Here is a 27,682-nt window from a genome sequence, read left to right as displayed (position 1 = left end):
TAAACAGGATTCAAAGAAGTCCAAGGACAAAAGCAATGAATGTGATTACTGTGGCATGATAAGTCATACTGAGCCTCGTTGCTTTGCTCGTCTCGCGATAACTCTCGAGTAGCCAAAGCCAAGTAAGCTTCTTGGTAATTGCCTGCTTCCTTTGATTCTTTTAGGGATCATATTTACTTCCGTGATCCTCTTCCCCCTTTTGAGGAAGTCGTGAGTTATCTCCACGACAAGTGCATGCTTTGCAGAAAAGGCAAGCCGGAGTCTACTCTTGTTGCCTCTGACAAGAGCTAAGGCAAAGGCGGAAAACGAAACTCCAACAACAACAACAAAAACAAAGGCGAGGCAAGGGTAAACAAGATTCAAACAAGTCCAAGGACAAAAGCAATGAATGTGATTATTGTGGCAGGACAGGTCATACTGAGGCTCGTTACTTTGCTCGACTTGCGATAACTCTCGAGTAGCCAAAGCCAAGTATAAAGCCTAGGACGCTTCCAAAACATCTGACAAGGACAACACCAAAGACAAGGGTAAGGTCAAAGTTTCAGAGGAGAGATCTGCCCAAGTAGCATACATGGCAGTCACAGATTCATCCACTTCGTCGCAGGATTCACTCCTAATGATCAGAGATGACTTCTCCAGAAGAGGTTAGTGACACACTTGAAGCGATGGAATGGGTTGGTGATAGTGGTGCTTCTGCCCACATGACCAATCAAGCCCATATCTTGGAGGACTACCAGACTCTCTTTCTTCTTCAGTTCACATCGACAACAACTCCTTGCTTCCTTGTCACCAACGTTAGTAATGTTTCTTTGGGTTCCTCTGCCACATTACATGATGAGGACCACACTCGCACCGAAGTCAAAGAGGATGATCTTCACAGGCTACAGTCTAAAGATCCATAGGGTACCACTTCTGGGTTTCGGAGGTTGATGACATTATCATTTCTCGTGATGCTCGGTTTGATGAGAGCTTGTTTGGCATCGACTCCTCTCCACCCGATGCATCTCCAAATTTTTTGGATGATATATTCCCGACAGATGTTAGTGATCTTATACCTCTTCCATGTCCAGCTCCTGCTCCTCCTCCTCCTCCTCTTGTTGCAACTCCGGTGCCAGTTGCAACTTTACAGCCACCAATTTCTGTTGCATCAGCTTCTACAACTCCCAGTCCCTCTACGAGTCCTGCTTTGACTCTGGGATTACCCCCACCAATGCTTGCTTCATCACCTCTCCTAGCAACATTGGGTGAGTCCTCTACTGCAGCTCGATCTTCTTCTTTACGATTTGAGAGAGGAAGGATGGCCTACCTCGATGGGTTCAGCAACTCTTTAGAGATTCTGATCTCTCTAATGCACAGCTCCATAACCAGATCTCTACCCACCATCCTTGGACCTCGTCATTCATCTCGGGCTTCCACATCTCATCACACAATGAATTATGCTCTCGAGTTCTCTCCAAGAGATCGATGAGCCTGAAAGTCCAGAGGAGCCCTTTCACAGCCGTAAGCCATGGAAGCAGAGATGTCCTCTATTGAGAGGAATCACACTTGGTCTTTGGTCCCATGGCCTTTACATCGTCGTGTGATTGGTGTGAAATGGATTTTCAAAGTCAAGTTTCATGCAGATGGTACTTTGGACAAGTACAAAGCCCGCCTTGTTGCTCGAGAATACACTCAGAGGGCAGGTGATCTGCAGCCAAGTATACCACCATCAGGATTGTTTTGGCTCTGGTTGCACACTTCAAATGGCCCGTGTTCCAGATGGATGTCAAATCCGCTTTTTTGAATGGAGATTTAGAGGAGGAAGTTTATGTTGAGTAGCCTCCTGGTTTTGTGGTTCAGGACAAGACACCCATGTGTATCTTCTAAAAAAGGCTCTTTATGGTCTCAAACAGGCACCCCGTGCCTGGTATCAGAAGATTGATGCCTTCTTGCTATCTCTTGGCTTTGAGAGGACATACGCAGACAGTAATCTCTATGTGCTTCTTTCTTATGGAGATATTTGTGTCACTGTTTTGTATATTGATGACCTTATCCTTTCTGGCTCAGATATTGAGTTGGTCACACAAGTTCAGTCCAAGCTTTTAGAGACATTTGAGATGATTGATCTTGGCCTTCTTCATTATTTTCTTGGATTGGAGGTTTGGCAAAAAGATGATTGTATCTTCATTTCTCAGCAGAAGTATGTGAAGAAGTTGCTCTCACTTTATGGGTTGTCAAACTGTACACCTCTCTCGTCCCATGGATCCCAATGCCAAGTTATCCAAGGAGGATGATACACCCTTGGTGGATTCCACACAGAGTACTGGCAGATTGTTGGCTCATTACTTTACCTTGCCAACACCGGTCCAGATATCTTCTATGTTATGAGTGTTCTCAGCCAGTTCTCATCATCATTACAGCCTTCAAAGCTGATCTTGCCTCAAATTTTGAGATGTCATGTCTTGGTCCTTTGAACTACTATTTGGGATGCAGTTTATATGGCAAGATGATGGTATAGTCATTAAGCAGTCAAAGTACATCAAGACACTACTCCAGAGGTTCAACATGGAAAGTTGCAAACCAATTCCTACACCAATGGAACGTGTAAAACTTAGTTTGCAGAATACCGTTGAATCATTTGACATAACCACTTATGATTGAGCTGTTGGATGCCTGATCTATTTGTGCAACTCACGGCCATACATCCAATATGATGTGTCACAACTTTCAAAGTTTATGCATTGCCCAGGTACTAAGCATTGGCAAGCAGTTAAACATATCTTTCGATACTTGCAAGGCACTCAAGATCTTGGATTGTTCTATTCTAAGGGAGGTGATTTACAATTGCAAGCCTTCAGTGATTTTGATTGGGCAGGTGATTACGATACAATAGTCCACATTCGAAATTTGTTTCTTTCTTGGCAATTCATGCATGTCTTGGCTAAGCAAGAAACAACCAACTATGGCAACCTCGTCCTATGAAGCTGAATACAAAGCGACATTCACTGCGACAGTTGAATGTGTATGGCTAGGAAGATTGATGAAAGATCTTTCTCTCTCTTAAGACACCCCTACTCCTATTCTCACTGACAGTCAAAGCATAATGGCAGTTGCTAAGTGTCACATGCACGCCGATGCCATGACTAAACCTCAACATCATGAACTCATCAATCCTTGATTAGAACAGCATTATGGGCATCATCATTAGTAGCAGCATTACCATCAGCATCAGCATCAGATCAATAGCATCAACAACACCAACACTAGCACCAGCACCAATATCATCATGGAGAACTTGGATGCCCAGTCAACAACTAGAAATGCAGTCGGCTACCATCTGGAGTATCCAAATAGCTAGTTGGCTAGGCATCAAAGGTCGGCCAGCAACCTGGGCAAGTGTCACCACTTCTCTGGCAGACGTCTGGAATGATGTCATGATTGAATACATGTGGAAGGGCTCCATGGAAGGATTGGTATCCTGGTGTGAGTTCCTGGCATGATTTATGAACTCATGAAGGGTGGTAACCTTGGTGAGTGACTCTGGACTCATGGAAGGGTGGTTACCCTGGTGAGTACTTTTTGTCCTATATGGACGACGCCTGTGAACAGGCTAGTTGGATGTACAAGATGTAAGTTCATCCACTATGTTTGTGCACCAGCATATGTATGTGAGTTGCACATGCGGACATTGCTTGGTATTTTGCCTGTGAATGTCCACGGGCACCGGGGATGCCTGGACAACTTGTGGATACGCGTGTGCACACCTGTTTGGGACTCATGGTTTCCTTATGTGTTTTGCAAGTGGTAAGTGTGCACACTTAACCCAATTTATTCATTATTTCATGTTACTAAAGTTTATTGGGTGCAGGGTTCACATTCACTTAAAGTGTGGGCGAACACACTTATAATTTTACAAGTGAGTTCACATCAGGCTGTACTATTTTTAATGAACCAAGGCCAATTATGAGAGATGGGCACCCGGGCACTCCCAAATAGCTCTACGAGTTGCTATTCTAGGTGAGGGAGGGCCAAAGTGGGCAAGCCCTGACTCGTAGAGCACTCATTTGAAAAACGTGGACTGTTAGGAGTTGTTTGGACAGGAAAAAATAGCAAGTTTACTCATTTGCATGAGCTACAGGTGGAGTACATGCCAAGGGCAAGAGTCCCAGGGTTGGCTGGCTGCTATTTCTCTCTCTCTCTCTCTCTCTCTCTCTCTCTCTCCTATGTCATTACAGAGGACATGCCACAGGAGGAGGAGACAGGAGCCTTGCCATACACTTGTCTGTCAGAGGAGATTATGCATTATTCTACACTAGGGGAAGTATTTCTTACGGGCGACTTCAATGCCCACACACAGAGCAGACAGTGTGAGGTGTATGACTATGATGACATAGTCGAGCATCAGAGGACACTGGACCGGACACAGGACATTATGGGGACCACTTACTAGAGTTGGGAGCCAGGCATCGTCTCGTTATTTATAACGGGATGCTACAGTGGCCAGGATCAGGAGGGTTGACATGCTTCCCACATGGGGGTCATACACGGACCGGAGGCACGGTGGTAGACTACATTATGGGGTCTTTGGAGGCATCACAGCTTGTCACCTCATTCTCCATTCCACCTCGTCCTATTGGGGCAGATCATACATACTTGGCATTTTCACTAGCCGGATCACCAGTATCACCAGTATCACCAGCCCCCCACATACCGACGCCACACACTACCATCTACTTCACACGACATGGCAGACATATACACTGGCAGAGTAGAGGATGGGCTCCTACTCATGGATCCCCTTGCACCTATGGATACCATTACAGCCCAGCTGGCATCACTCCTACACACGGCTGCATTACAGAGCTTCCCACATCGTGTACACTTAGGAGAGCCTGCGAGACCTGGGACTATGCCCCAGGACAGATGGTATGATGATGAGTGCAGAGCCCTATACTCACGGCTCCGCATACAGAGAGCCTTGGGAGCCATCACAGAGTAGGAGTCGAGGAGAGAGATGATGAGACTTACTCGCCGCAAAAGGCGAGCCTTCGCAGAGATACACGAGCTAGAGATCTTTCATTTCTTCATGAGTAGAGATAGCCCTGTCTCATGGCGGCACTTCAGAGAGCCCCGGACATCGACACCTATTGCAGACCCACAGACATGGCACACATATGCAGAGGGTCTATACCACGCCCCACAGCAGCCACCTATACCTCAGCCACAGGAGCCTCGACCTACCACAGCTAGCTTCTTTACCCACTCGATGGTACAGGAAGCTATCCGCCACCTACAGCATGGACGGGCCGCCGATCATATGGACCTACAGGGTGAGCATCTCATATATGAGTAGATTCTTTGGCTCCTTTTCTTGCACACCTGTTTAACAGGGCACTAGCAGAGGGTTTGCCTGCGGAGTGGACGATGCACACCATTGTGCCGATTCACAAAACAGGGGATATGCTCGATCCGAGCAACTACAGGACGGTTATGGTTGGCCATGTGCTGGCCAAACTCTATGGTGCAGTGCTGGAGCAAGAGCTTAGCTTATATGCTGAGCGAGCAGGTTTACGCTCATCACGGCAGGCAGGCTTCAGGAGAGCTTTCTCTATCACTCACCATGTATTCACTTTGAGATGTATGATTGATCACGCCAGAGTGAGGAAGAGAAAGCTCTATTGCTGCTTTGTGGATTTCCGCAAGGCATTTCACAGTATCACGAGAGAGGCTCTTTCAGCGCCTGCAGTCTCTTGGCATACCAGCAGATATGACATGGGGCATCTATGCATTATATGAGCAGGTTTTTGGGTGAGTCAGATGTCCACGAGGTATGTCCACGAGGTATGTCCGAGACTGTTGCTAGCACCATTGGTGTGAAGCAAGGATGCCCACTTTCCCCCCGCTATTTGGGTTATACATTGATGAGGTGGCTGACTTCATTACACGGGCAGGCGGAGATGGAGTTGATTTAGCAGGTACCTCAGTACATATTACGCTCTATGCTGATGATATTGTATTAGTGTCTGAGTCTCCAGGTGGTCTACAGCAGCATCTACATGCACTCGATGATTTCTACACACAGAGGGGTCTTACTGTGAGCCTTGGAAAACCAAGGTTATGGTCTTTCATACATCGAGACAGGGCAGGAGTCAGCTGACATTCACTCTCGCAGGACGCCAAGTGGAGGTGGTGACATCATACGTGTACCTAGGGGTTACCTTTTCTGCAGCAGCAGCCACACGCTTCACCATGGGTTCAGCAGCCAAAGCTAGATTGACACGGGGATATGCAGCATTGGCTATGCTAGAGAGACAATGCCACCAGGCACATTTTCAGGAGCCCCGCAAAGGGGTGGCTATTTGACACATTAGTCACACCAGCATTGATGTATGGAGCAGCGGTATGGGCGCCAAGCCTTGCTACCCATTGGTGGACACAGATAGAGAGACCACACACCCTCATGATGGCACGCATGATACGCAACAAACCGTCAGTACCTCATGACATTATCCGAGCAGAGTTTGCTGCGCCTCCTATGATGGTAGAGGCCATATTTCAGACTATATGCCTGCTAGACAGATTCAGAGAGATGCCACAGGACAGATTGTCATACAGAGCTTTTGAGGCATCTAGACAACTGGCTGAGGCAGGAGACAAAGGATCATGGTATGCACAGGTCACACATTGGTTCTCACAGCATGGCCTAGACATGGATCATCTACCACCATTCCAGTATGACAGGGATGCAGCACATATCCGTCTCTCTCATAGTGAGAGGAACAGAGTACTGAGACAGGATCTATGGCAGCTCTATACACGAGAGACATGGATATCGCCTACACAGCCTCTTCCACCAAAGATGCTATACTACAGAGATCACTTCATGAGTATCACTGATGATGGATTTATAGAGAGGCCTAGATACATGGAGGGCTTTTTACCACACGGCTCCCGAGTGGCTATTGGTCAGCTTAGAGTTTCATCACACCGATTGGAGATTGAGACTGGCAGAGCAGCATGGATCCCCCGAGAGGAGAGGGTTATGCAGATTGTGCAGAGAGGAGGTGGAGAGTGAGGAGCATTATGTATGCAGATGCAGAGCATATACAGCCATCAGAGAGAGATATCCCATTTTATTCAAAGAGCCACATTCCCTACGCCAGATCTTTGAGGCAGCAGACCAGCACATACTGGGGAGATTCATTCTAGACATACAGCGCCACAGAGAGACATTATTACAGGCTCAGACAGCTCCAGGGGGGGGCGACAGACACAGATTACTACATTTTTTCAGAGATCCATCCCCCTCCCAGCCCCTACACGGCAGGGAATTACTCTCTAGAGAGCGTAGAGACACTTAGAGCCCGCAAGAGACAGAGGACACCTGGCTTTCGGACACCACGCCTATACCAGAGAGAGATGACAGAGATCAGAGCTCAGTTTCACAGAGAGGGTGCGGAGCGACTGGCTCGCTTCAGAGCACACCTAGGCATGTTCTTCAGGGAGCTGTGGACACCCCCTTCACTGATGTATACCATTTTATACCCCCAGTATGGTACAGGATGGAGCTAGCTAGGTTGCATATCATGATTGTATACTCCATGCATATAGCTTTGCATTCTCCTAGTAGTAGAGCTCCATCCCCTTCACCACTCATTGTACTTATTGCACACCCAGATTCAGCTTTTTTGTTCAGTACTTTTTCATTTTGTTGGGATGACAGAGGATACCCCATACAGGTACTCCAATTTGTCTCATAGGCCGAGTTCGGTCTTTTGGAAGACGTTAATAAAATCTTTCTTTCTCTCTCTCTCTCTCTCTCTCTCTCTCTCTCTACCAGGGCTGGCCGACTGCATCTACAGGGCTAGAGGCTGTTAGATTTGTTTCCAAAAGCTGGCGCATGGCTGTTGGGACTGTTTTTGTGCTGCTCTGCTGAGAACAGGGCTTGGACGAAGTGGACAGAGCCTCAACAGGAGCTGGCCGACTGTTGTAAGGGCCATTATTGGCAGTTTTTACAGGTTTGCAGGAGGTTTCTCGCGACGAAACTTGAGCAAACATGTCCCTAGACAAGTACCAAGCCTGGGGATGTGATCTAGTGGAACCTGTGGGTGGCCAATGAGCCAAAACCATGGCTGGTCACTGTTTTGCAGGTTTGGGACAGCACTTTGTTAGAGGGTTGGTGACCGCTCTATCAAAGTAAAGGAGTGGTTGGTGATCACTCTACCCTGGTTGGTGACCGAGGGTATTTCTACAAGAGCGGTTGGTGATCGCTCAACCTTGGTTGGTGACCGAGGGTGTTGCAACAGGAGTGGTTGGTGACCACTCAACCTTGGTTGGTGACCGAGGAGTTGCAGGTAATGTGTTTACCTATGTTTTTCACAGTTGGATAAATCTGGTGTCGATTGGATGAGTGTGTACTCTCCGGGCACCCGCATCTTGTACATATAAATACTTCTGTTGGTAATAAAGATACCTCGGGGGTGGGGGGGGGGGGGGGGGGGGGGCAACTTCAGCCCCTAGTGCTATGTCATGTGCAAGTTGGTTTATGTTTGCAGGATGTATATGCTCATGTAATGTTTCACAATGATGGTAATCATGTATATGCCAGGAATGGTTGAAGTGTGTATGCTGTTTTGGTAGTGAATTGGTTCCGTATACACGTGCCCGTTTGTGACAGCAAGGCATGAGGTTAGCACAACATTTATAGAAGAAAAACAATAATTTTCTTATCCAAGAGCTCGCCGACCAGCACTCCAATCAAGTATATAAGCATGAAGTCATTACTCAAGTCATTCAATCAGTTCCTTCATCATTGTAGAAAGTCTAGCATCATCAGAAGTCATGTAAAGGGGCCAGAGGTCAACCCTCCGAGGCTGACCACAAGCATTAAAGCCACCTTTTTGTACCATACAATACAAAGAAAACCCTGACACCAATCTCTCTTCTTCTCTCTCCTCTCTCTTAATCATGTTTATTCAACATCTTGTTCTTAATCAAGCTTAGGGCTGTGGATCAATACAGCAAGGCTTCCGCACATGCAACACTAAGTATCCTGTATTTTATGCCAAGACTAAGCACATTGAAGTGCATTATCACTATGTGAGAGAGAGAGACTCCATGCAGAAGAGATTAATTTGATCTATTGTATGTTAGATATTTGGTGGTACTTCACCGTGAGGTCATGCACTCATGCCATGAACACTTTTATCCCACTGAGTTTTTTCCCATGGCCATCTAGGTGTGAACCAACACCTTAGGGTTAGCTAGTATATAAACAATCTCATCCTCAGTTTAGGGTTGCTGTTCATTTTTATACTTCATTGTACCTTGAGCTATTGCTCCAAGTGAACTAGCCTTCTACACCCTCTCTCTTCCTGATGTTCTCTTTAATCTGTGAACATTGAGTGAGTGAGGGTTTACAGCTTTGCTTCTATCAAAGCTAACATTGAAACCGTCTTTGCACACACATGTTCATGCACATCGGCCCTGTGATCTTTCAAATGTGGTTTGTCTTGCTACAACCCTCGCGAGACGCGAGCAGGTTCCAAGTCTGGGACTCAACAGCAAGGGCAGTAGAAAGGTGAAGAAAAGGATGCCAAGTCCAAGGCGAAGGATGATAAGGACAAAGCAAGTGGGGGAGTCTCGGTGACTTGCCTCACCTCTGAAGAGCACTGCGCCAAGATGGCTACTAGATAGTGCTATTATTGTATTTCATCGAGCATATTGGAAGGGACTGTCCAAAGAACACGAGGAAGCTGAATGGCAAGGGCAAGGAGAAGTCCAAGAAGAAGGCCAATTCGTCTGCTCAGTCATTGTCAGAATGCGCAACCGAGATGATGACCAGATATGGGAACACGAGCAAACGCAATGCAGAAAACAACAGCTGTGCAAAACAGTCGGCCACCTCCAGTGTAAACACAGATGCAATCGGCCAAGATCAAGGTCCTCCTGCCACTACAAGACTGCCTCCCATGCCACAAAAAAAATAGGAAAAATGGGGAAAAAATACGGGGAGTGAGGAAAAATGATAAAACACCTACAAAGGGCGAGCATACCCACAACAAAGGCCCTGGTGTCTAAACAAAGACAGGAGATGACTTCTAACACCCCCTCTCAGCTCCTGGCTGTGAAACCAACCACAAGGAGCTGGGGTGCCGCCTGAGCAAATCCTGAGATAGCGACTTCATGAAGAGGTCCACCGTACTGTCCTCCGTCGAATAGAACTCTAGCAAGATGTCATCAGCGACGATCTGTTCACGAACAAAGTGCCTCTGGATGACCATGGGTTCCTCCAATGGAAGCCCAATCTTGCAATGCAACCTGTGCAACCTTACCACCTCACAAGCAGCACCACAAGTAGCCCGGTACTCTGCCTCTGTTAACGACAAGGCAAAAGATGATTGCTGTCTGGATCTCCTCCCCAATCTAAGTCACTCCAACCGTGGAGTCGGACTCCATCCATCAACCCCCCTCCTGTGTAAAAGAGTCCATGATCCTTCGCATGCCGCAAAAACCACAGGATACGCAATCCTGCCTCCCAAAGAGTCATCTGCACCCAGAATAATTGCAGAGATACTGTAAATATGAGCGGGAAGGAGTCATGTGCCTAGAAGCACCACTGTCTAGAATCCACTCCCAAGTATCCGTTGCGGAGAATCCTCCAACCTCCTCCCTGCCTAAAGAAAATGAAACATCAGTGTCCATCACCTCCAGGTGCACAAAAGCCGGAGTCTTCATGATTGCTGCTGAGGAATCTTCACCCTTCTCGGTCTTCCGCTTGGGACACTGCCTCCAATAGTGGCCTTTCTCGCCACAATCATTACAGGTTCTCTCTACCTTTAGTTTCTCGCCGTCAGCGACGGACTTCTTCTCATAAGACTTCTCCGATGAAGCCTTCCCTTTGCCAGGTTACGGCCTTTCGACCGTTGGCCAGTTAAGGCCTCCGAACCTCCACCCTGAGAAGGGTTCGTGAAACGTTCCTCTTGGTCCAAGACCATGGGCACAAGCTCCTCCCACGTGATGGTGCTGAGCCTGCCACTGGTAATCAAAGACGAGTAAAATGCTGAGTACTGAGAGGGCAAATGCGACAGCAACGTTATGGCCATGTCCTCTAACGATATCTCCTTCCCAGCTTGAAGAACTTCTTACTGAAGAGCCTGCAGCTTGATAATATGCTCCCGCATCGTCAACGACTTTGCAGGGCTCATAACCCGCATCTGTACTTCCAAGGAAATCCTCTTCATGGGCGATACCTTGTTGTAAAGAAAAGCCAAATGCTACCATATACCTCTAGAGCTTCATACGCTTTACATGATTGATTACCTGCGGTGTGCAGTTGAGGAAGATAAATGAACGGATCCTGGCGTTGACACGATCCCAAATCTGTGCCTGTGTGCCTCCCGGTCCTTTCAGATCGACGGTAACTCCCCTTCCTCTACTTCCGGCCGTGGAACCCCAACAACGATGAAATCAGTGAGGTCGTAAGACTCCAGAACAGATTCCATCATAACCTTCCATATGTCGTAGTTGTTCCTGTCCAGTTGACGATCTACCGGGAACGTGGGGAGTGTAAGGATCTTCACATGTCTCTCGGCCATCTCATACAGATCTGCCATTGTGGGGATGTACTCTGAAAAAGGGTGGGTGGGTGGGAACAAAGAAGAACTTACGCCTGCAAGTGGTTGTCCAGCAAATCAGCCTGCCGTTCTCTTGCTTCTCCTCTTCCCGAACAATCCCTAACAGTCCACCAAACAGCAACACAACAGCCCACCAATCAACAACACAAATCCCAAGAACTATCAAGAGCCTATGGCTCTGATACCATGTCAGAATGCGCAGCAGAGATGATGACCAGATCTGGGAACACGAGAGCAAACGCAATGCAGAAAACAACAGCACAAGAGAGAGAGAGAGAGATAGAGGCGTGTAACTCTGCTCTATATACACAAAGAAGATCCCGACAAGGGGCTGAGGGGCCATTTTATATGGCCCCCAAACAGCAGTCGGCTGCTGTAGGGCACCCGACAAGACCACATACTCCACAACCTGCTGAAGTGTACAGTCGGCCAGTAGCAGTGTCGGCCAGCATCAAGAAGGTCCACGACTTGTGCAAAACAGTCGGCCACCTCCAGTGTAAACACAGATGCACTTGGCCAAGATCAAGGTCTCCTGCCACTACAAGACTGCCTCCCATGCCATAGAAAAAATGGGAAAAAAATACGGGGAGTGAGGAAAAATGATAAAGCACCTACAAAGGGCGGGCACACCCACAACAGAGGCCTTGGTGTCTAAACAAAGACAGGAGATGACTTCTAACAATCATATCTACGACACCTACACCATCTACTCTCCCTCCAACTCCCACCAGTACCACAACTACTCTTCACCCGACCTAGTCTGAAACTCGCGGCGGGTGCCCGGGGGACTAGGGCCTTTGACACACTTGTTGATACCATCAATGCATATTAAAACATTTAAACATGGCCACAACCTTAACACATAACCATCATCACTTTGCATAAAACATAAAAGCTGGACAAAACATCCACAAATGCTGAAAATGGAGCTTGCACATGTGACACCGTATAGAGGCCGGAATGGGCCGACCCCTCCCTTGGAGTATTTTATTACCCAAGGAGAATAATATCATGTACAAGCTTTGAGGGCCTTACTCTCCCCATGGGAGATGCCGGATTATCCATATACAAATGCCATAACACAACCCAACACGAGGCAACCAAGCCGGAAGATAGGCTGTAGAAATGCCGAGCCAACAACATAATCCATATACCTCCGTGTGGGTATTGATTCTTCCCCAAAAACCACGGGTCTTCATGCAATAGAGCTGGTACAATAGGTTCAGCTCTCCATTCAGCCGGAACAATAGGTACAGTGGCTAGTATAGTAGGTACAATGGCTGGTACAGCCGGTACAAGGGCTGGTACAGATAGAACAATAGCTGGTACAGACGGTGCGGTGGCTGGTACAGCAGGTACAACAAGTACAAATGCTGGTACAAGAAGTACAATGGCTAGAAATCATAATAAATGATTGAATACCCTTGCCTTCAGTATTTCTTCACGATGGAAGCCTCCAAAACAGTCCCCAACAGCCGGTATTCTTCATGGGCAGCCTTCAAGAGAGAGAGAAAGAGAGTAGCCATCATTAGGAAAGCCTTCAACGGTGGTAGAGGCTAGTGTGCAGCAAGAGAGCCTCTATTAATGAGGAGAGGGGGCTCCAATTTATAGATTTGGGCCTCCCATGAGCTAAAATGGCAAGAGAAGGCTACAATGACAAGTGGAGAGCCACACAATAGCTGAAGTGACAAGTGTGAGGCCACTTGTCTCACTTTGATCCACTTTCTAACAAGTGTCAGGCCACTTGTCTCACTTTGGTCCACTTTCTTGCCACATGTCCCAATCTAAGACATGGGTCTTTCCATAATCTTTACCTCTAAAAATATCCCAACTCGTAGACATTCTGTCATAGGCACTTTGCCAACTCTTGGTATCTGCTCAATTCCAGATGTAATGACGCGAACAGAATTTCTATCGGAGTCGGGCCAAAAATAGCAACTCTCCTAAATTTTAGGAGTGTGGTCCTTTGTATTCTAGGATAATCCCCCATTCCCAAAGCTTGTACTTTCCAAATATTTAAACATCCTGGAGTCCACCATACCCCTTTCAGACTGGGAAATGTCCAGGTTGGTGACATAGTCTAGGAGGATCTCAGTGGCCTTGACAAGCATAATACGGTGATGTGCGGAGGGATGCTTTATGGACATCCGGTGTCCATACTCATCGATGGAGGAGCCTCAAAGGACATCATTAGAGACCGTGTGGTTGAGAGGTTGAAGTTTCCTACGATGGTGGATACCAATGGTGTATTCCTAGCCATCGCCATGAGAGGCAAGCGAAAGAAATCAAACCAATTGTAGATTGCGGAGACCTTCGAGGATGCCCTCTTGGCTTTTGTAGAGTTTTCTAAACGTCACACATTCAAGGTGGCACCTTTGAATCAAGGGATATTATTCTAGGCCCCCCATGGTTGTATGATCATGCGGGCGTGGTCTACCACAAGGAGCACAAGTTGACTTTCTTGGATACTTCTGGCCACTCCTTAGAGGTGATTGGGGATTCCTTACTGTCTCCATAAGCCTTGTTGCAGTTATATCCGTCCTTCAGATGAACTACGTGGTACGCAAGGGTGGTCATACATGTATGGTATATGTCTGAGCTATTAAACCATACAACTTGGAGGATTTGGCAGCACATAAGACACTGCATTTTGGATGAGCATTGACACTTATTCAGTGCAGATTTTCCCCACGAGTTACCTCCGTTACAGCCCGAGGACCACCACATTGACCTCATTCCTAGTGTAGATCCCCCATCTCTTTGCCCCTATTGGATGAGTCATCCCGAGATAACAAAGCTCAAGCAGCAAGCTGGAGAAAATGTTGGCCAAAGGCTTGGTCCATCCAAGCTCCTCGTCCTCTTGGTCAAGAAGAAGAGCACGATAATGCATCTGTGTGGACTACTGGTGTGACACACCTACAAGTATGCAAGGCAGAGCCAGATAGGGATGTGACGTGCACGGTCAGGCACTGATGACATGGCAATCGAGTACAGCTAGCCGACAACATTTCTATTTGGCAACTAGGAGCATATGTACCCAAGGGTAGCCATTCGTATGCTTTCCTTAGTGTTGGACTTCATAGACGTTTCTGTTCTCTCTCTCTCTCTCTCTCTCTCTCTCTCTCTCTCAAGCTGCCCATGAAGTTTACCGGCTATTGGGGACTATTTTGAAGACTCCCATCGCGAAGAAATCTTGAAGGCAACAGTATTTGATCATTATGTTATAATTTTCAGCAAGAAAGAGATGTATTTTCTGTAACTCCAAGTGTGGCAGAAGGGGTTTATCAAATGACTTGACCATTAATGCAATTAAACACTTAAACTGGCAAACATATGCCACTTAATTCCACACAAACTATAAAAGAGAGATGTGCACATCTGACACGACATAGAGGGCGGAATGAGCCAACCCCCCCCCCCCCCCCCCCCCCTCGGAGTCTTTTATTACCCAAGGAGAAAAATATCATGTACAAGCTTTGGGGAGCACATACTCCAAATTTATCCACATACAACCATGAAATTCATATACACAGGCTGTCATCAAAAAGCTCGATGAAAATGCCAAGAATTTGTATATTCCATATGGATACCATCCAACATAGCTTATTCAATAGCCCACATAGCTGTCGGTAGACCCATATGGCTGAATCATACTTCAATAGAGCTGTCCATAAGCCCATATGGCTAAATCATAGGCCCATAAAGCTGTCCATAAACCCATCATATGGCTAAGATACAATATCCCAAGGCAATAGCAAGTGCCCAATGGCTCAAATACATGCCCAATTGCTGTAGCAAGTGCCCAACGGTTGCCCATATATAACGAATAAAAAAGACTTACCCAATCTCCTCTCTCTATCTTTGTTGGTGTCTTGCATCAAGGTTCCTATTCAGCATACTTTTACGGCTGAAAGAAGGTACATAGAGCTTTCGCATGTGACACCTAAACCAAGTAAGAGAGAAAGTTCGCTGCTAGTGAGGTCATAGCTCAAGTGGTAAAGGTGCTTGTCTAGGACCAAGAGCTCCTGGGTTCAAAACCCTACAAAGTGCTTCATCAGCGGCATCACCTCAGGGCATGAAAAAAAGCACCTACAGGCCAGTGCATATAAGCAGTGAAAAACAATAATTACAGGAGGATCTTGAGCCTAAGGCCAGCCGGAAAAAAACACACACACACACACAGAGAATGCCCCCTGCATCTACTAGGGATGTGGAGACATTGGGCAAGGTTTGAGCTACTAGTATCCCACATGAGAGCATTCAATGCCTAAGGCAAGGCCGGATGAAAGTGGTCATTGTTGGTATAGCCATTGGTCATGCATAACAATAAACCATGGTTTTGCATAAAAATCAAACTCTACAAAAAGGACACTTCAAGGCCAGTCAATGCAAATTTCTGAATTCTTCTTCAATTAAGAGGCAAGAACTCCATCACCAACAGCAGACTCACATATACTGGGAACCAATTTCTCCAAAAACGTGTTTCTGCCTTTGCACTCAGAACTGTATGAATACTCTGCAATCTTTGATGCTAGAGCAAACTTTTCAACTGGCTATACCAAAGTTTACAAAAGTTCAATTAAGGTATTCACTCAAGTCATGTTCATACCATGCTAGTAGGCTGGCCTGGTAAAAACATAGATAGTGACAGAGGCTGAGTAATATGATTTTAAACTATCACGAGTCCAAAAAAAGGGGGTGAAATATATAAAAATGTTACCTTGTCGTGGAGGTGACCATTTGACACCAAAACTGATCTATCAAACACACAGAAGTCCCCTCCGTCCATGCATGTAACTTTTCCCCCTGCCTCTTCAACTATCTGCATGGAGAGTAAGAACACTGCAGCTTAGGAACAAAAACAAGAACCTCTCTTGAGCTGAATACGATGACAAACTCCAGATAAAATACTGTGCTTAATAGAACAAAACTTATCATAACATGCGTATGTAATTTGGTATGGCAAAAGAAGCAAAAATACCAGTGCGCCAGCAGCCATGTCCCAGGGCTTGAGACGATACTCCCAGTAAGCTTCCACAATGCCAAGAGCAACATGGCACATGTCAACTGAGGCAGCACCCAGGCGCCTCACACCCTGGACCGCAAAGATAGATTGGTTCATAAAATGGTATTAAATGATAAACATAGATAGGGTCATTACGGAACAGCAAGTAAATGAAAAAACCATGGGTGTGTTGCAGAGTGTTAAGGCCCATACTCGACTTATGTCAGTAAACACTTTAAATAAGGCAATGTTCGTGGCCCAAGCCTCATCATGCTCATAACCAAAACCTGTCACAAATAGTGACTTCTCCACCTGTTTTGAAAAGGTGAAAGCAAGTTGCATAAGGTAATGGCAAAGAATGCAGTTACTTTAAGATGACTATTTTGTGAGGCAGCCAAACCTCGTCAGCAGCACTAACAATTATTCTCTCTCCATTGCAGAAAGCTCCACCCCCTGCTAAAAACAGACAGCACTTCTCAAAAAAAAACTCCTCCTTGAACAAATCATGTTTAAGAAGAAGAAACGGACAGCCACAAATGCAAAGTATGTAACTAATAGGCACAAAAGAAGACCATTAAGCTCAGGACTGACTAATAGGCAGTTGTAGTGTTGCCTGCAGATGCAGTAAAAGTTCTTGTCACCCAACAGTAAGGTCCTCCTGAAAATTCAACCTGGCCAGTATTATGCTGTCAGCTAATTCTCAAAGCATCTCTATAGAAGAGCCGATTGTAGTGAAACAAACAAGATTGGCATTCAATCTTTTCAATTGGTATAGAAGACTGTCTTTTTACACAAGTGTGTTTCATTACGCCTTATTACAACCCAAATAATTGAAATCAAGAACATACCACACTAGCTGCAAGAGGCTTTCCTCTGTAAAGAATTGCAATTGATACTCCAAAGGACGGATAACCATGTGCAAAATTTGTAGTTCCATCTGCAAGAACAAAGCATAGAACAACAGGACTGGAATAATTTTAAGTGCATCTATTTGTAATGAGAGACCAAAACAAAAGCTACATTTGGCAGCAAAGAGTGAACATTTTTTTGCATTGAAATATTGGGGGTTGAAATACTGGGGGCAAAAGGAAGCAAAGCCGACGCTACTTATTGTGGGAGCCTCCTACTTGCGTTTGAAAAACTATAAAACAATTGAGTACAGAAAATTCAGTTGAACTATGAATCCACAGTTGCTCAAAGATTTCCTCAGAACATGGAGTCTTCTTTGGCGGCACCAAGTGGCTATCCAGGTGTGAAAAAAAGGCATCCATGCATTGTCATGTGCACAGTGTGTGTCTACCGTGTGCTACACGCACGCAAGACTAGTTTCGAGGCTTGGGGAAGCTTGGAGCTAGGCAGGCTGATTGACGGGCTGAGTTAGGGATATACTAACAGGCGGGCATCCAAGTATGGACGGGCGGGCGTCCAAGTGTGGACACCCGATGACCGGCCAAGAGCCTATAAAAGGGTGGCCAAGGTTAGTTATTGAGATATAGAGAGTCTCGCGAGTTTGTGAGAGTTCTATGGTCTTGGAGCTTGGATCTAGTGCAGACGTGCACCCGCTTTACGCAGCCGAGGCCGGCAGTAATCTCCAGGCCCGCGAGGGCAGCTTCGTGGCGGTATGGGACGTCGCGAGGAGGAGATTGGTCAGTACGTCAACCTAGTTAGCTCAGCTCGTGGCCCGGTGGGGACAACCAAGACGGTGGGCTTGCCCACGGCTATCATGGTTGGGAGGTGAGTCAGGCCTGCACCCCCTTGTTGTTTATTCGTTTGTTTGCAGGATTCGAGTCTCGTACCAAGAACGATCACGAGGAGATCCGTGGGGATTTGATAGTGGTATCAGAGCATACCTCATGAACGAGCAAGTCGGTAGGTAGAGAAGATGAGGTCGAAGAAAGGTATGTGTTAAAAAAGCTTGCTGTTTTTTCTGTGCAGATTCAGTATGTGTTTTTTTTCATCAAAGAAACCCATGTTGATGGGAAAGGTAGATGGTAGGGTCGTTGCTTTGCAAAGAAGAGGAGAGTTTCATTGTGCAGTCGCATGAACGTAGAGAGAAAACAGAAAAAGCACGTTTGCTTTTGGATTGAACGAGAGAGAGAGAGAGAGAGAAAGAGAAATTGCGCTTGTATGCTTATTGCGTTGTTCTATGTGTGAAGAATCTCATCACACGTAGATATACGCAGGGCGGCTGTTTGCAAGCATCGATACGTAGTCAGGCGACTGCTTTCGCTCAGCCAAGTGTGAGCAGGCCGGTTGATACGCAGGCATACAGTCGTGTGCAAGACAGGTGCGCTGGCGGCAGCGCCCAGCCAGCTGATTGCAGGCGTACACGAGCTAGCTGATTGCAGGCATACAGTCGTGTGCAAGACAGCTAGCTGGCGGGCAGCTGATTTTTGCAGGCGTACACGAGCCAGCTGATCGCAGGCGTACACGAACAGTCCACAGATTCCCTGCGCAGAAACGCTACAGGTGGCTGACGTGGGCACTCGACGGGTGGTACACAGGCAAGCAGGCAGCGCTCTTGTCCGTGCGCGCAGGCGTGTAGTACACGTTATGCGCAGGCAGCACCGCCAGGTAGCAACCAGACTCGCGCACAGGCATACGCAGGCAGGTACACGCAGCGCATGTGTGGCGGACAAGTGGGCGCAACAGAAATTCGAAAAGCAAGCCGTCAGTAAGGTTTTTTTAAGTTTTCTTTTAAAAAAAATAGAAGAAAAAAAAAACTATGCTACCTTGTCGTTTTTTTTGGCTAAACCTAATAAGAGGGGTTTTAAAACTTATGCTTTAAACGTGTGTGTGTGTTTTTTTAAGAAAATAGAATATATATATATATATATATATATATATATATATATATATATATATATATATATATAATTTTTATTTTTATTTTTAAAAACACAAAAGCAAAAGCTAAGGATAGCTTTTGGGGATTTTTAGCTTTTGGGAAAAGCTTTATATACCCCCTTAAGTGGGCTTCTTGCCACACACCTCTCAAGTTTTCAAGCTCTCAAGCTCTCAAGTTCACTCGCACTTTTATTGTGCAAAGATCGAATTTTCTCTCCGCTTACCCTCTTCACGATGTCGACCCAAGAATCAGAGTTGGAGCCCCTTGTGGAACGCGAAGGCTTGCCGGCTACGGAAGATACCGATGCCGATCTTTTTAACGATTTTGTGTCAAAATCAGATTTCCAAGAGTTCAAAGTAGCTCTCGAAGCTTCTTCGTCGGAACGTTAGGCACAAATCGCAGCCCAGATGCAAGCTTTGCAGAACTCCATCGTTCTCTTGACCACTACCCTCTCAGCTCTATCAGGTATGGATACCTTGGCTTCTGCTTTGGGCCCCAACATTACTCCGGAACCGTTCGGGGGCGAGCAAAAGCAACGCACCAAGGAGATCGTGGACACTTGGCTATATAAGTGGCAAGTTCACTTTCAGTTTCATCCATATGATGATGGAAAGAAGATCCAGTTAGCAGCAAGTTTCTTGTCCGGCAAAGCTTTGCTTTGGTGGAAGGAACTCAATCCTAAGCCAACAACTACAAACTTGTGCAGAAATTGAGTCTTGATACGACACCCAACGATCATACCTATGAGGTACGCCTACCTGCGGGAAGGCAAGTATGGGATCGAAAGGTGGAGATGCTTCCAATCCAAATTCAGGACTACAAAGATACTCTGGAATGCTATGTAATGCATCTAGAAAATGTAGACTTGTTATTAGGGATTGAGTGGTTTAAGACTCTTCAAATCCAGATAGATTGGTCTAGTCATATTTTTGCTTTTCAGCATAGGGACACCAAGTATAGTATTTTAGGTGATTGTATTCATCCCTCTCAGGGACCTCTTGTAAATACAATTGATTTTGGAAATATAATGGATTCTTCTTTGTATACCGCTTTCCATTGTGTATTGATCCCACTTTCTTCATTTCTCATACCTTCCATGGATGTCAATGAATTAAGTGTGTTTGAAAGCAAAGAATTACAAAAGATACTTGATTCATTTCAAGATGTATTTCCTAAGGAACTGCCATCGGGTTTACCACCTGAACGGGCAGTAGATCATCGTATTGACTTGATCCCTGGTGCTCATCCTGTCAGTATTCCACCTTACAAGATGAGCCAAGCTGAGGAAGATGAGTTGGCTAAACAACTCGAAGATTATTTGAGGATTGGCCAGATCCGTCCAAGTAAATCACCTTGGGGTGCACCTGTGTTGCTTAGGAGAAAGAAGGACAATACTTGGAGAATGTGTATAGATTACAAGAGATTGAACAAGCTGACCATTAAGAACCGTTATCCTCTCCCTAGATCAGATGACTTGATTGACCGGTTAGCAGGAGCGAAATATTTCATGAAGATAGATTTACACACTGGCTATCACCAGATACGTATTCATGAAAGGCATGTCGAAAGAACCGCCTTTTGAACTAGGTATGGCCATTACGAGTTTCTCGTATTACCTTTTGGGTTAACCAATGCTCCAGCCACTTTCCAGCAAATGATGAACGGTCTTTTTCGTGAACATTTGGGAAAATTTGTGGCAGTGTTCCTAGATGATATTTTGATATATAGTCGTACTCTTGAGGATCATGTCAAACACCTCACGATTGTCTTATCTATTTTAAGACAAAATCGACTATATGCTAAGTTAAGTAAATGTGAGTTCTTTATGACCGACATCATTTACTTGGAACACAAGATCACTAGAGATGGATTGAGCATTGACTATGACTGAGTTCAGAAGGTTCTGGACTGGCCTATACAGCGAACAGTGAAACAACTTTGTTCTTTTCTCGATTTTGTAGTTTTTCTTCGGAAATCTGTACGGGAGTATTCTCAGCTCACACTACCGATGACCAACTTATTGAAAGGTCGTGGACGTAAGTCAAATTAGCCTATCACTTGGACTAACGATTTGGATATGGCCTTCAGACTTTTGAAGGATAAAGTCAAGGAAGCACCTATCTTAGCATTACCTGATCCTAGTCGGCCTTATGTTCTTGAAACTGATGCCAGTGACTATGCTATCGGGGCTACTCTATTTCAAGATGGTAGACCGGTTGCTTTTGAAAGTAAAAAGCTAGACGACACTCAATCTCGTTGGCCAACCCTTGAGAAGGAGCTTTATGCTGTGATTCATGCTCTTAAGGTTTGGAGACATTATTTATATGGCTCCAAGTTTGTGGTATTGACTGATCATCAGTCAATCAAGTATGTGTGTGATGCGGATGATTTGAGAGGAAGGAAAGCTTGTTGGGCGGAGTTAATGAAAGATTTTGATTTTGAGATCCGTTATCGGAAAGGGTCCATGAATAGTATTGCATATACGCTTAGTCGAATTAGAGAGGTGAATACTTTGTCGTTCACCGAGATTTCTACTGACTTATTTTAGTCATTGAGAGGGCTTTGCAGGACTGATAGTTATTTTGGTCCATTTTGGCAAAAGATCCAGGACGGGAGCTCATTGATTGACCAAGACTCCATGACTGAGCAGTCTACCATTCAGGCTGCAGAAGACCAGTGGATGATTCGGAATGGTTTACTATTCCGTAATGACAAAATTTGTGTACCACATATCCCGGACATTAGGTCCAAGATTCTTAAGGAGTGTCACGACGCCCCTTCTACTGGACACCCTGGGGTACACAGGACATTATCATTAGTGAAACACACTTTTTATTGGCCAAAGATGAAAGGGTATGTAGAAGATTATGTTCTCAAGTGTCAAATTTGTCACGCAAATAAAGCTGAACGCTTTAGACAAGCTGGGTTGTTGCATTCTTTGCAAATCCCAGGTAATAAATTGGAAAGTATTTCCATAGATTTTATTACCGGATTGCCAAGAACATATCAAGGCCACGATTCTATTTGGGTTGTGGTAGATCGCTTGACAAAAATGACTAGATTTTTACCGACCCGAAAGACTATTACAGCTACGCAATTAGCACGACAGTTTATCGAGCAATTGTTTAGACTGTACGGGTTACCGCAGGACATAGTCAGTGATAGGGACTCTAAGTTTACGAGTGACTTTTGGAAACTTGTTTTTGAGGAGTTGGAAACAACTTTGAATTTGAGTTCCTCTGATCATCCTCAATCTGATGGCCAGACTAAGAGAGTGAATCAGATTTCGGAGGATATGCTTCGAGTATATGTATCCAAAAGACAAAGTTCATGGGAGGATTATCTTCCTATGTTAGAATTTGCATATAACAGTACTAAGCATACGAGTACAGGTTTTAGTCCTTTCATGCTTATGTATGGTTTTCAACCTAGATCACCTGTTACAGTAGGATTCTCAGGACTTCAGCATGATGCAGCACGTAATTTTTTGCAAGATATGCAGGAAATGTTACAAGTTGCGAAGGAATCTATTAGAAGTGCTCAAGACCGAGACAGATTTTATTCTAATAGACATCGTTCACCTAGAGAGTTCTCTGAAGGAACGATGGTGTATTTGCAAGTTCCGAAAGATTCTGAGACTTTACGGACAGGTCAATCTCCGAAATTATCCCCTAGATACTGTGGACCATTTCGTATTACACAACAGATTGGTTCAGTTGCATATGAATTGGATTTGCCTTCTCATGTGAAAGTTCATCCTGTATTTCATGTCAGTAGACTTAAGGAAGTACTGGACGGAGCAGATCAGTTAGTTACTCCTCAAGAAATCATAGATGTCGAGGACATGACATTTGTTCCGCACGAACCTGAAAAGATTCTTGGATTTCGTGAAAGAAGATTGCGTAATACGCTTATCACGGAATACAAGATCAAGTGGAAGGATCGTGTTGAGAAGGACGCTACATGGGAGACATTGACTGCTCTTCAGAGAGATTACCCTGGCTTTTTAGTGAGCTCAGGAGTGAGCTCTTAGAGGAAGGGGAGTATATCATGTACACAGTGTGTATCTACCGTGTGCTACACGCATGCAAGACTAGTTTCGAAGCTTGGGGAAGCTTGGAGCTAGGCAGGCTGATTGACGAGCTGAGTTAGGGATATACTAACGAGCGGGCACCCAAGTATGGACGGGCAGGCGCCTAAGTGTGGACGCCCGATGACCGGCCAAGAGCCTATAAAAGGGTGGCCAAGGTTAGTTATTGAGATATAGAGAGTCTCGCGAGTTTGTGAGAGCTCTATGGTCTTGGAGCCTGGATCTAGTGCAGACGTGCACCTGCTTTACGCAACAGAGGCCGACAGCAATCTAGGGCAGCTTCGTGGCGGTATGGGACGTCGCGAGGAGGAGATTGGTCGGTACGTCATGTTTCAACCTAGTTAGCTCAGCTCGTGGCTCGGTGGGGACAGCCAAGACTGGGGGCTTGCCCACGGCTGTCATGGTTGGGAGGTGAGTCAGGCCTGCACCCCCTTGTTGTTTATTCGTTTGTTTGCAGGATTCGAGTCTCGTACCAAGAACGATCACGAGGAGATCCGTGGGGATTTGACATGCATGAGAACAACTTTTAAAGGCTACTCATCAGGCTCAAAAATTTCAATTACAGGGACACACACAGAAGTGAACATGTAGACAAGTGAACATGTAGACAGGAACATGCTCAAGCCTCAAGCACATGCAAATGCACAAAGTCCACACACAAACGCACATTGACAAGTCCTGAATTCTGTTAGTCATGAGTGAACCCTCACCCTAGGGCCTAAACCAATTCACCTAACTGATTAACTCCCAAATGAAGAACAAAAGCATAATGTTAACTTCACAAGAGTCCACTCACAAAGCATTCAAACCATCAACTCGATCCTGCATAGCAAAGACTGCATGCTACAACATCCCCAAGGGGCAGGGCCCACTCATGTCATCAGCACTTAATGTATGAAATGACAAAATTTTTGAACTAAAACTTTCAAGAACAAGGGGGATTGATCCCATGAGTGGAGAATGTGTTAAATGCCTACTTTTTCAAATGGTCAATCATCTTAGCTTTGCATCATTGTATCTTGACATCTTTGAATTTGGACCATTGCTCACCAATTGAAGGTGGGAGTTCCTAAGCTTTCTATGTAAGATAGTCGGTATCTAGTCTCTTGCTCTGCCAGTCCAGGACTAATACCTTTGTTAATCATTTGCTGATGCATCCGAGGCTTTACAAATCCATTCTAGATAAGAGAAAGGTTATTTCCTTCCTTTATAATATAGTGGGCAAATCTTTGTCATAATAAGTTTCTAACACTTCTCCACATTGAAAGCTCATACTAAAAGCACATTAATGATGCCAAAGCCATTCATAGTCAAATAAGAAAATGTAATCCATGGAATTGCACATGGCGGCAAACTGTAACTTTGATCCAACATCGACAAAAGGGAAAGAGATCACAAAGAATTACCAAGAGGGTCAATGCACCATAGAAATGGCGAAGACGGATCACCACTAACACCACCCTCTTCCCCTAATATTAAGTGGTCTGGACATTTTGCATTTACTATTTCCAAAATGGCTAGCTCACATCGCTTATCTGTGCTGTACAACAAAGGGGACGATTAAAATAAAGCAATCAAGATTAAGTGCAGGGCTTAATCAAGATTATAAAAATTTAAGTTTCTCCCTTACTCGGTCACAAGGTCAGTTTTTCCTTTATAGTCAATGTTCCGCTGCTTGTCTACAGCTGCCATCACGACCTACATAATAACAGGATAAGCTGTTACATTATCAAACTAATGACTCTACCTAAGATGGAGTAAATAAGCTAAGACAATATTTACACTAATCCCTCTCCTAATTAAGTGATTAAACCCTGAATGAATGTATTAAGAACAACAGAATAATGAAACACACATACATAATACACCCCGTGTGTGCATGCATGCATGCATACGTATACACACACACATGTATGCATGTAAGCATACATTCGTAATTTACACTAATCTTCCTTTCAAAAAGGTTTAACTTTAATCCTATTTTTCTGCACCTGCTAATTAAATCCTCTTCTGCTAAATATCCCTAGTTGCGGATCATTTAATTCCAAACCTCATTGTCATCTGCCAAAATCATGGAACCCTAGATGAACGAGAATTACGTCGGCTCCTCGCTTTGCAGCAGATTGTAAGACATCTTGCAGGCTGTCGATGGATTCGCGAGAGAGAGGAAGACGTGCGGGGTCTGCTGCGATGCGGGAGTAGTGAGTTCCGGCGATGGCAGAGCGGGGCGACATAAGATGCAGAGAGAGGCGAGATGGAGATGGAGAAGAAGGGGAAAAGAAGCGAGGGTGGTAGGAAGGGGACCAGATAGACCTATGCAGGAATGAGGACGCCATCGCCATAGCCACGATGGCCATGTTGTGCTCCTTTCCTCTCACCTCGGCGTCGTCCACTCTTCTATAGATGCCTCTTCCATGATCGTAATTCATCATACATTTTGTAAGGTCCTGCAAAGCACGTTAAATTTTTTTTTATGTGCCGTATTCACTCGAACCCATTAATTAATTTTTTTTATGGTGCTTATTCACTCGAACTAAAGTCTAAGGCTACCAACTTTAGATTTTATAAGGATACCAACTTTAGATTTTATAAGGTTACAAAACTTAGACTTGGTAAGGTTAGAAACCTTACCTCTGAACTTTAGAACATTTAAAAATGCAAGTGGTTCAAGGTGCCACCTTTCTCCAGTGCAAAGAGGCCTTTTAAACAGTCCATTCTGATAAATTCTTCTAGGGGTTCCCAATATGACGATTTTATATCTCCATTCCCATTAGCAACTGTCTCACTAACACTTCAAAGAGCTTTGTTTTCAGTGTTCAGTTGTGGGGTGTCAGTATTGAGGTTTACCATGTGTGGTACTAACCTTGTTCTGTGTGATGATTTCTTGTTTTGGTATCCACACCTTCTTTTCTCCTTAGTGCACTTGAGATTGAAGAAGAGGTTTCTTGACCCATTTTGTTGAGATGGTTTAGTCTTTAAATTGAAGAGTTCTGATTTAGTTTTTGACTTATCCTCCTTGGGGAAGTCTCATACCGCCTTCTGTATCCTGAGTTTCGTGAGTCTTTAGCAATCCACTTTATCACTTCACACTTTAAGAGATGAGAGAGATAGAGATAGAGATATTCCTTTTTAGCTTACTTTCATTGATGTATCATTCCATTTTGACACCATCAAGGGTCTCCATTCTCACCGAGCCTTGTGGAGTGATTCACAACTCAATCTATAACCAAATGGTCCCATAACCCAAAATTTCAACTTCTTCTTATTGTTGTTGGAACCAACCCCGAACATAAGGGCTAAATCCCCTTCCTTAAGTTCCTTCTTCTTGACATTTTAGTGAAACCATTTTTTCTAAGGAACCCCTATGATGCTACTAATCTAGTTTCATCCAGATTCTCTAAGTCAATTAATCTTTCTAGCCATTGCATTTTTAACTAGACATTCACTAACTACAATTCTCAAGTTTCCATCGATATCACTACGCCTACTCATGTGCTAACCAAAATGGTGCATAACCAATTGTAACTTTATGTTAAGATATTGAGTGCAACTAGTGTTGTAGACATTAATGACTTGCCCCTGGTGATAGCTTTCACACTTATGAAATTATATGGTTGGTAAGATTATAGGTGATATGCTGTTAGTGGTTTTTGTGTGAGAGCCGCTTTGGTATATTAGAGTTATTCCATAACTATAGCGCTCACTCATGTAATCGGGTTCACATTATGGATTAACCTTTGTAAAGTTATAATAGGAGAATACTTTCCCTTATAGTATGTATGCTCGTCTCTTTATGTTATGGTTGTAGAGAAGAAGAGAATAGAAGAGAATTCAGACATCCATCTCTCTTGTGTACTTGTGTACTCGTGTGTGTAAGGAGCTCAAGCTCTCCCTCTTCCTTGTATTCCTCCCATAGTATTAGAGCACCAGTTTATGTGAAGAGCTTAAGAGGCAAGCAAGGGGTAAGCTAAGGAAGTGGTACAGGGGTAAGTGTAATTCCATCTCTTTTCCCCTTTTGATTTTGGAGCAACACTTTTAGGTAGCTATGAGAGCTACATACAGACATGGAAGTCATTGTCTTAAATTAAGGCATCCTTCTTGGTGAAGGAACAAGACCCTATCGT

General features: G+C 44.9%; 1 protein-coding gene across 2 annotated transcripts in view; it reads right to left on the bottom strand.

Moving 5' to 3' along the window:
- The window catches only part of LOC147631303 (phosphatase IMPL1, chloroplastic-like), a 32,458-nt gene extending 6,418 nt beyond the window's left edge, over positions 1–26,040 (bottom strand). The window contains exons 1-10 of one of the 2 annotated variants that reach the window (XM_086809682.1): positions 25,658–26,038; positions 25,189–25,256; positions 24,965–25,098; positions 17,469–17,557; positions 17,234–17,291; positions 17,021–17,073; positions 16,834–16,932; positions 16,597–16,710; positions 16,336–16,437; positions 15,558–15,704 (exon numbers count right to left, since the gene is read on the bottom strand). In XM_086809682.1, coding sequence (XP_086665808.1) covers positions 15,684–15,704; positions 16,336–16,437; positions 16,597–16,710; positions 16,834–16,932; positions 17,021–17,073; positions 17,234–17,291; positions 17,469–17,557; positions 24,965–25,098; positions 25,189–25,256; positions 25,658–25,990 — 1,071 coding nt within the window. In that variant the 5' untranslated portion in view covers positions 25,991–26,038 and the 3' untranslated portion in view covers positions 15,558–15,683. Of the gene's footprint in view, positions 1–15,557; positions 15,705–16,335; positions 16,438–16,596; positions 16,711–16,833; positions 16,933–17,020; positions 17,074–17,233; positions 17,292–17,468; positions 17,558–24,964; positions 25,099–25,188; positions 25,257–25,657 lie in introns of those variants that run through there. The other variant, XM_086809683.1, reaches the window with a different exon arrangement.
- Positions 26,041–27,682: the final 1,642 nt, after the last annotated feature.

This window comes from Cibotium barometz, chromosome 15 (genome assembly GCF_041138505.1).
Source record: "Cibotium barometz isolate CiBa-2024 chromosome 15, ASM4113850v1, whole genome shotgun sequence".
NCBI lineage: Eukaryota > Viridiplantae > Streptophyta > Polypodiopsida > Cyatheales > Cibotiaceae > Cibotium > Cibotium barometz.
This window is presented reverse-complemented; position numbering and strand designations above follow the sequence as displayed.